At 44.1% G+C, this 9,972-nt stretch overlaps 1 protein-coding gene and 1 non-coding gene across 2 annotated transcripts; one reads left to right on the top strand and one right to left on the bottom strand.

The window, feature by feature from the left end:
* Window positions 1-6,884: 6,884 nt before the first annotated feature.
* TRNAT-CGU (transfer RNA threonine (anticodon CGU)) lies at window positions 6,885-6,956 on the bottom strand. The gene has a single exon. It is a non-coding gene; the product is annotated as a tRNA-Thr (tRNA).
* Window positions 6,957-7,399: 443 nt separating this feature from the next.
* LOC144715318 (C2H2-type zinc finger family protein) lies at window positions 7,400-8,393 on the top strand. The gene has a single exon (XM_078590249.1). The coding sequence runs from the start codon at window positions 7,527-7,529 to the stop codon at window positions 8,391-8,393; it is 867 nt and encodes a 288-aa protein (XP_078446375.1). The 5' UTR covers window positions 7,400-7,526.
* Window positions 8,394-9,972: the final 1,579 nt, after the last annotated feature.

The raw sequence follows: 9,972 nt of genomic DNA, 5'->3' as shown, positions 1-9,972 counted from the left end.
TAAATTAATGGACTTTTCATTTTAAGAGAACAAAATCACGTGTTGTAGTTAGTGTATTAAGGAGTGTAGATATAGTTAATAAGAATAATAATAATTATGTTATTTGAGGAAAATTTATGGCGTTTCATATGTAGTTAATGGAATTAAGAAATACAAACAATTTTAATTTTAAGTGAATTATTAGTTAATTGAATTATTAAATTAAAGGAGTTTTCATTTTAAGAGAACAAAATCACGTGTTCTAGTTAGTGTATTAAGGAGTTCAGATATAGTTAATAATAATAATAATAATTATTACGTTATTTTAGGAAAAAATAATGGCGTTTGATATTTACTTAATGGAATTAATAAATTAATGGACTTTTCATTTTAAGAGAACAAAGTCACGTGTTGTAGTTAGTGTATTAAGGAGTGTAGATGTAGTTAATAAAAATATTTATTAACGTGTTGTAGTTAATAAAAACAGTAAAACTTTTAATGTTATTTGACGGAAATTTATGGCGTTTGATAGTTAGTGAATGGAATTAAGAAATTAATGGCAAGTGCATTCAACTGTATTGTCGTAGTAATATTGGGATATTTAATTACATGATTGGCAAGTGCATTAAAATTTGACTAAATACAAAAGATACCATACACATCGTTAATTCGAAATTTAGGGGTATGCTATGAATGCAGCCCTGTCAAAAAAGCATAAGCCCAACGTCTCTGTCAAAGATTTGTGCTCAACTGATCGTCACCTGCGTTGCATAAGACAAGTGATAAGTAATGATAAATATGTATAAATAAGATTTAGTTGAGTTATGTGATGTGTACCTCGAGCACATGTGACCACACCATCTTCGTCGTCGTCAACATCCTCATCTAGCTCGACATCATTGTACCAACGTTTGTTGTCCGCACAGAGCTAACACTTCACGGTGATGAGTGTTTCAATGCTTATTGGCGAGAGACGCGAACGCTTGTACGTGACAATAGCGTTGCCAACCGAGAACATGCGCTCGGCAGGGGTGATCGTCGCACATACGGATAACAAGTCCCTCGCGATGGCTGCAAGCAAGGGGAAACGCTTTGCCCTCGTCATTGCCCACCAAGACAGTGGAGTGAACACACCCTCGTTTGGCACAGTCTCCGCAAGGAACTGGTTGAACTCTCCCAGGCTGACCGCGTTGTCACCGGTGCCGGTTCCACGCGCTGCATAGTGGTGCTAAGCCACACATCCAACTCTTTACCTCCTCGCTGCCCCTCCAGAGCGGCCCGTCTCGGAACACGGCTTGACCTGTCACCGGGCAATAACGACCGTACGTATGCGATAGTCGCCTCTCATACCCCTTGGTGGAGCATTGACCCTTTGTGGATTGGATCCATCAATGCTGCGGCCGTGATCCTCTCATTCGCCCACAATATCTCCGCGTACTGTGCAAGCTTAGAAAGCATCGCCCTGCACGCCTGTGCCATATTCGACCGATCTCCTTTTTGCAAGCGCCGAACAGATGTGAAAAATGTGCCGTCTTCGATTTGTTGGACCACTTCCTCCATGTGAACCTTGAGCCCGTTTATGAGATGTAAGACATCGCGGATCGCCGGCGTCGCTGTCTTGCAAACATGATCCGTCGATAAGGTAAAACGGCCAAGGATGCGGCACAACTGTTTGACCAATTCCCACTCGTCCTTCGACAGCTTCGATGACGTCGCCTTCCGTCCGAAAGCCGTCGAGACTTCGTCCAGCACATCGCGCTTCTTCACGGCGGCCGCCAACATAGTGTAAGTGCTATTCCATCGGGTAGGGCAGTCTAGGACAACCATGTTGGAGTCCTCGACTTCGGGGTCGTCTTCACAGGTTGGATGTATACTTCTCTTCGTTGCGTAGAGCTCCGAATACTCCGCACTAAGTTGCGTACCTTTGCAACTGCATCACCCAGACATAGTGGCTTGCGCGACCCATCACTGTCATCAGATACTGAGTATACATCTCCGAGTTCATTGTCCTGGTCGCTGTCGTACTGATCTGTGGTCCTCGTCACATCGCCTTCTTCGGGTTCCGTACCTTGAGCCGAAGGAATGTTGAAGCTTTTTAACGCCGCTTGCACGACAATGTTCAAAATGTGTGCGACACATGGGACGTGCCTCCTGGCAGTAAACGTCGGGTTTACGCTCTTAAACTTTCTCGCCATCAAAGCCAACATCTTCTTATTCGTCGTCGCATTGTCCGTAGTACCAACGTAGACTTGCATAATTACGTTAGACATGTAAACTAGCAAGGTCTACTAATAAAACAATCAACACGTTGAGTTATGACCTTCGTCCGCAGACAGAACTCATCTAGTGCCTGGAGAACAATGGACGCCATGTTCTCCCCGTCGTGCTTGCCGACGATCTCCCGGATGGCAAGAACCTGCTCTTTGTACGTCCATGTCTCGTCCACCTAGTGGACGGTGATGCCTAGCAGTCCGGTCCCGTTCTCTGCAGTCCACGCATCTACGGTGAGTGACACTCAAGCCACAGTCTCCCAAAGCTTCCTCACGCCAATTTTCATTTGGCCGTGCATTTGGATGGTCCACTTCTTTATGACCTTGGCACTTGGAGGATCCAAGTCGGTAAGCGTAGCATAACGCCACATATCCTTGAAGGCGACATTGTCAAGGATGCTTCATGGTGAATCTGTCAGGCATACGAACCATGCAATGAAGTTCTTCGTCTCGTCTAGAGTGTGCCCTCTAATCAGCCCCCGTCGGCTTGGCTCTCCCTGTTGCCTGCTCTGCATTCTGTCAGTGATACGTGTCTGACCACGTTCTTCGGGGGCTTCGCCCTTCAGTTCGGCATGACGAGCTGGATGGCAGGATTTGAAGTGACGCCAAAACACATTTGTGCTCCTGTCGGCTTGCCTCTTAATGGGTCTCCTCTTATTGTGCGGGTTTAACTCCCGGCACAGTATGCATATATAGTATCCATCTTCTATGAGTTCGAAGTAGTCAATGATGAGGGAACGGTTCGTACGAGGTTGACTCTGTACGGCACGGGAAGTTCCCCCCTGGGTACGTTCGGGACCTACGGCTCCTGACCCAGCTCTTTCTTGGGCTGGGTCACTGCCTCCGGTTGGATTCATGTTTCTGTAACATAATTTCAATTTGTGCTATGAGTTATGTACATGCAAACACCAGTTCAAAGTTTGACAGATCATTAAGTCCATTCTCTAATGCTAAAGATGATTTCTATTCATGAAAAAGATTAAAAAAAAACATGAAGTCAAAGTCATATACAGTCAGCCTATTATTTTCATGTTTTTCATTTTTACTTGCACAGTTTTCTAATGCAAAAAGTAAAGCAATTGAAGGAAGCAATTTGAGCAATGTAAGCAATTTACGCAATTTAAGCAAAAACAAAAGGAATTTTGTCATCGTTTCAAATCCAAGAGCAATTCGGCTGTAATGTCAAGATATGAAGATAATGTAGAAAACGCAGACCTGTAATGTAACCCCAACGGTCACTTGTGCGTTTCAACAAACTCTCTGTATTCCTTCTTTATCTTCACCCCGGAGACTCTCCTGCATTTTTCCAATAATTTGCCACACAATGACGCTAGCTGAATAATAAAATCTTAACTTCAACTTCAACTAAATCCTCATGCAACTTCAACGGAAATCGATGATAAAGAAGGCTAAAAACCATGGAATTGAACTGGGTAGAAGAGGAACAAGGCTAAAACACAAATACGGGAAGAAAGAGAGAGGAAAACGATGAGAAAATTTAAGACAAAGATGTGGAAAACGACGACAAAATAAAGAAAGGCGACACAATAGTACGCTATACTGCGGTATTTTAGTAAAATGGAAAATGATGACAAGTCTTATTCTGCGGTAGTTTAGTATGCGTCGTCGCAAAAGAAAGTTATTTAGAACGCTATAGCTCATTGATTAACAGGAAAATGCAAAAACGCTTAATGTACGAGAACAGAAAACAGATATGAAAAATAAAGAAATGCGAGACAATCGATCGCATTTGAACTGCCTTTAATCATGGAAAGAATGGTTCTTATTTCCGCCACTCAAAACGATGAAGAAATAAAACGGCAGAGTGGGAATTAAACGAGGAAGACGAAGGGCAGATAAGGGATTGAGGAGGAAGAAGAGAACATGAACATAGAGGACGAAAAAGAGTGAGGGTAAGAAGAAGAGAAAACAACTGGGGAGTAGTAAAAGGTGGAGTTTGAAGAAGTTGAGGAGGGGGAAAATGATGGCTCGAAGGGAGAAGAAGGAACTAAGGACGTTGCATAGAAGCCGACGAGGAAAAGTGTTCCCTTTCCAACCCTTTGTTCAGAGTTTGAAAAATGAGATTCTAAAGAGACAATTTATAAATATAAACAAGAAGTTACTCATCTGATCATCTGATCAGATTGACCATTTATAATTAATCATCTGATCAGGTTGACATGCCGTTTATTAATGCATTAATAAACTTTAGAAAAAAACAACTATAAGACTAAGGTTCTTTAGCACTAGCGCAAGAAAATAACATACCGTTGAATGGTGCTTATATTTTTCTAGAACAAATTAAACAAAAACTAGTCTGGCAAGTTGATTCAAGAAGTTTAAAAGTGTATTTCAGGGGCATAGACTGCGTGAAGAGGGCTTGGAAGGACGCCACTCAACTATTTCAGTTCAGTCGTAAACATTTGAGGCCTCAAAATACGTTAGGAACGAGATTTTCTCCCCTGCAATGCATCATTTTGTGATTTTCTCCTTAAAATATCTCGAAACCCATTCGTCCTTGGTGGATGATATCTCCAGGATCAAACTTTCTTTGATGGATGGCATCCGTTGAATGACGAAGTTAATGGGGCTTATACGATTACATGAATCCTTTTCGTTCCCAGATTTCATTTCAGTGACCATCAAATTATGAAAAATATTTTTTAATCATTGGGGGAAATTTATTAATGGATCAGAGGAGGTGCCAGCTTTGAGGAGCTAAACTCGTTGTCATATAATTTTCACAATAGATGTGGGCTACGTCAGAGATAGCCCGACAAATAAGCTAGGTGGCAATTCCTGATTTTTACTACCATCAAATGCTGTGTTTCATTCAGCAGATCGCACATAAGAGATAAAAGTAAAAATTTGGATCATAATGTGACATAGATTAGTATCTTGTAAAGACATTGACCATCACCTCATAGATCGCGATGGGTACACAAAAACTAGCTTAAAAAGAAGACTGAATTAAACAAACACCTTTGGATTTGCATAAAGAAGTAATCAGGGATAAAAAGTAATCAGAAAGAAGTAATTTGAGTCACCGATTCAGATTATAAATTACACTCGTGATTCTCTTTTTGCGATGCAGTAGATAGACAAAATAAGATTCTCTTGAATGGGAAAACACAGTAGCAGAAGAAGAGAAACCAGCAGAAAAGAAGAGAAAAACCAGAGAAGAGAAAAAAACGGAAGAGATATGGAAGACGAAGTATGAAATTTATCGACGAAGACAATGGGCAAGGACAATTCGAAATCAGAAATTACAGAAAACAGAAAACAGAATCTTGTCGGATTTACAGAAATCAGAAATTTACCTACACCCCAGTCGTCAGCCTACTCCGCCCGCCGCCGCCGTTGCCCGCCGCTGCCCGCCGTTGCCCGCCGTTGCCCGCCGTTGCCCGTCGTTGCCCGCCGTTGCCCGCCGTTGCCCGCCGTTGCCCGCCGTTGCCCGCCGTTGCCCGACGTTGCCCGCCGTTGCCCGCCGTTGCCCGCCGTTGCCCGCCGTTGCCCGCCGTTGCCCGCCGTTGCCCGCTCCCGCTGTTGCCCGCTCCCGCCATTGCCAGAACTTTGGATTCAAACCTTTAAAATAAATCGAGGGACATTCATTTCTTAAGAAACAACTTATGTCTTATGAAATTCGATGCGGATATCGAAAACCGATATCCGCATCCGATATCCGATACCGTCATCTGTCTCCCTGAGACGGGAGACGGATGCTGGTATCGGACGGATGCCAGTATAGGATATCGTCACTGTAGCAACCGATATCCGATACCGATATCCGGTATCCGGATATCGAAAAAACCGGATACCGGAAATTTCCGGTACCGGCATCCGTCCAGCATCCGTCCCGATACCGGTATCCGGTACCGGTATCGGGACGGGCGAACAGTACCCGCGGTGGGTGGGGGGGGCTGACAAACCTCAACACATTTGACGAAATTTTCAAATAAAGTCACCTTTTCCATAGGAACATCTCATAAAGTCATTACAACGCAGAAATGGCAATTGAATATGGAGTAGAAGTTCCATGATGAATCAAAATCTTTAAAATCAAAACTTTAATCCTCGGGTTTGAACTGGACTTTACCCAGTAATAGTCAAAATTTTTTTTTAATGAACTATTTCAGGAATTATATGAAACGCTTCAAAGGTTCCTTGGAGGCAAAAGTGACCCAAAAAATTAACGTTGCTTGCAAGAGGATCACGAAAAAAACTGAGTCATGAGATAATTAAAATCTGGATATATGATTTTAAGCCAACATTCCAGTTTTTTGAATGGAATTTTCCACTTTAGCTCTTACAAACAGTTTGCAGCTCTACCCCCTTGATCTTTTATGCAAACTTTTACAAGTATAAATTCCTTAATTCTGAATTCAGGAGGTAGCCTATTCGCTTTGGCAGGGCACGGCAATTCCCAAAAATCAAGCATCTTAAAGCTTTATAAACCATATTTTTCAATCGCGGCCTCTTTTTTTTCCTCCAAAAATCGTTTTTGGAGTGTTCAAATGTGAATTTTTAGAAAGCTAACAAAGAACATGCGAGAAGGAGCGAAAGTCTCGAAGAACCGCTAGAATAAATACCACTGAAAAATGTACTAAATTGGAAGCATAATTCACACAGTCATCGAGCTCCCGGCGAGGATCGAACTCGCGGCCTTTCGCTTACGAAGCGAACGCACTACCACTGTGCTACGGAAGCAGTTGATGACAAAATAAAATAAAATAAATATTAATATTTTAGTACCCTCCATGAGCTGACTAATTAACTACCCAGAAAAAAAAAAACTACTTATATGACACCCAGTAAACTACCCTCCCGAGTACCCCCAGTGTTTTATCTTTCAACTAACCCACATCAATAAGACCAACCCCCCCGCCCCCCCCCCCACAAAACACCAGCCCCAAAAAACACTCCAACAAACGAGGAAAAAAGGGCTGGCCACTGGTTGAACTGGCAAGTGGGGCATCCGAAATTAGCCCAGGGAGTGTCCCTTCCATTGACCATGCCAGCACCCTGCGGGTCGGAGAGAACATCGCGCAAGTCGAAATTGTGAGGCCCAACAACATAATAGGCGTTACCAGATCCCCTTCTTCCTCTTCTCCACCTCCTCTTCCTCCTCCTTCCTCCTCTTCCCTCTCCTAAAAAAACAACTCTTTGACTCGGCTTCTCCTCAAAGAGAACAACAACTCTCACATCTTCCAACTTGTCCCTCTGCACTCCTCTTCATCACTCACTAGTTTTCTTCTTCCATGGTGGGAGTATAACGCCATGGCTTTCAAGCCCCACTGCCGAAACTGCAGCAAAGGCTTCCTCTGCGGGCGAGCCCGCGGCTTGGACGACGGCGAAGAGGCCGGCGCCGAGGACGACGAGGACCTGGACCTGGGCTGGGCCAAAGGGAAGCGCTCTCGCACCAGGCCAAGGCCGAGCTTCTCTTCCCAAGACGAGGACCTCGCCAATTGCCTGGTCTTGCTCTCCGCCGGCAAGGCCGACCCGCCGCAAGCCGAGCCGGAGGAGTCCTGCGCCTCCGCCAGCAAAGACGATAAACGAGAGAAAGTTTTCGAGTGCAAGGCCTGCAAGAAGGTCTTCTCCTCGCACCAGGCCTTGGGCGGGCACCGGGCCAGCCACAAGAAGGTCAAGGGCTGCTTCGCGGCTAAGTTAGAGGACGGGGCCGGCTCGGGGGACGACGCCCCGGCCCTGCCCAGGAAGAAGAAGCTGCACGAGTGCTCCGTCTGCAGTCGGGTTTTCGCGTCGGGGCAGGCGCTGGGCGGGCACAAGCGGTGCCACTGGCTGACCGGCGGGGGCGCGCCCAGGCTCGGCCCGGGCCACGCCGTGCCGGTGCTGCAGTTGCGAGCCGTGGCGCGCGCGCTGGACTTGAACGTGCCGGCGCCGGGCGCCGAGGCGGCGGCAGCGGCCGCCGCGGCTGCCGCGGCGGCCTCGCCGGTTCGGCTCAAGGTGCCGGCGCTGTTCGTGCAGGCGTGGGTGGAGAGTGATAAGAAGGCGGGTTTGGCGGAGGAGGAGGCGGAGAGTAGCGGGAAGCTGGCCAAGCTCAGCGATCTTAGAGACGACGTAGACGGCGCTTCTGCCACTTGGCTCCAGATGGGCCTCGCCTCCTCCTCTGGCGATACTCCCAAGTGATATATATTCTTTCTCCTGGCTCTTGGGCTTATTCTTTTTCATGTTCCTGCGCTTCGTCTTCTTCGACGGTTGTTAAGTCGAGGTGGGCAAGTATGCACCCAAGTGTAATTAGAAAATCAAAGCCGGGGGAATTTTATCCTCGGCGGGCATTTCTTCATTCTTGAGAAACTTTACATAAAGTGAGATTTTTGTGGTTATTAGAAGTGTTCTTTTGTTTTTCTCTCTCTTGTTGAGCTCTTTTTTTGGCTTCTTGTCCCTGCGTTGGTCTTGAAACTTCTTTTGCCTCGTGCTCCAACGGACTGAACCGTCGGTTATCTGAGCGAAGTTGGGTTCAAGAATTATCGGTTACTGACGTTCGCATGGCGAGAATGTGAATCAGACTTTTGGGCATTAAAACTGAATACTTTATTTTGGGTTTAAAATGCTGCGGGATATTTGCATCAATTGTTGTTCTCTTTGAAATTGAATATCGAGGAGGCAAGAGATAGGTACTTCTTCACATTTTTTCTTGATCCACCAAAACCTATCTTCAAAATCGTAAATGAATCCTCTTCACCCTTATCTTAGCCCTACCTTAGACCATCACCCTACGCTTTCATTTTCTGTAGGAACCCAGATTTAAACCTTTCAGTAGTACTGATGATATGCTTATCTCCCGAGTCTATCTATCTCAAAATCATTCTTATATTTCTTTGTTTTTTATTTCTCATTACATTCTCACTGTCGAGAGACATCTTTTCTCATGTTGATTCCATGTAACTATTAATTTCATGCTCCTGGGGGCATTTTTGGCACATTTTCTCTTGCTTTTGGGAAATACATTCTACGTGCAATGGGCACTTTGATGTTCGTGAAAAAATTATATACATTCCTTTTTTATTTTTGAGGATTTCTTAAGTATTTCATCTCCATTTTTGTTCTATACATTTTTGCTACACTTTTGAATAATAAATCATAATAAAATAATAATAATAAAATAATATCAAATAAAGAAACAAAAGCAAAAGAGAAAACATAAAAAATGTCAATAGGATTCAGCTCTTTGAGTTTTATTTATATAGATGAATAGCCTATCTTTTACCATTGTCCCATTTGATTGAACATGTCCTTCCACCCGTTTTTCCGAGAATCATCTTGAGAATTGTACTCACGTATCCTTTTTTTTTTTATCTCCTCCATATTTTTCTAAATACTTGGGAGTACGCTACCACAGTGTTTTTTCTGTTGTACACATGTTGTCTTCCATCTTCCCTTTCACTCTTGTTTCAAGCCTTCAATCCTTCTCTTCTATCTTCACATATAGCCCTCAGCTTTATCTGTATCCTCACCATCTCATTTCATTAGAAGTCATTTGGCCTTTCTTATTACCAAGAGGATAAATGTATCTGATCCCCAACCATTTGGGAGGAAAAATGGTAGATGACTCTAGTACCAAGTAGTGACATGTTGAGAGAGATTATCCATAGACTTTTTTTAGAAGTATGAGGGCGCCTAAATTATGAGATGTGACAACCATCAATGGATTGAAAAATATGAGGGTGCCCTTATCCTTAGTATCAAACCTGGAGAGAGTTGCGCT

Source organism: Wolffia australiana, chromosome 18 (genome assembly GCF_029677425.1).
Source record: "Wolffia australiana isolate 7733 chromosome 18, ASM2967742v1".
NCBI lineage: Eukaryota > Viridiplantae > Streptophyta > Magnoliopsida > Alismatales > Araceae > Wolffia > Wolffia australiana.
Note: the sequence above shows the minus strand (reverse complement) of the source record. Positions and strands in the feature narration are given on the sequence as shown.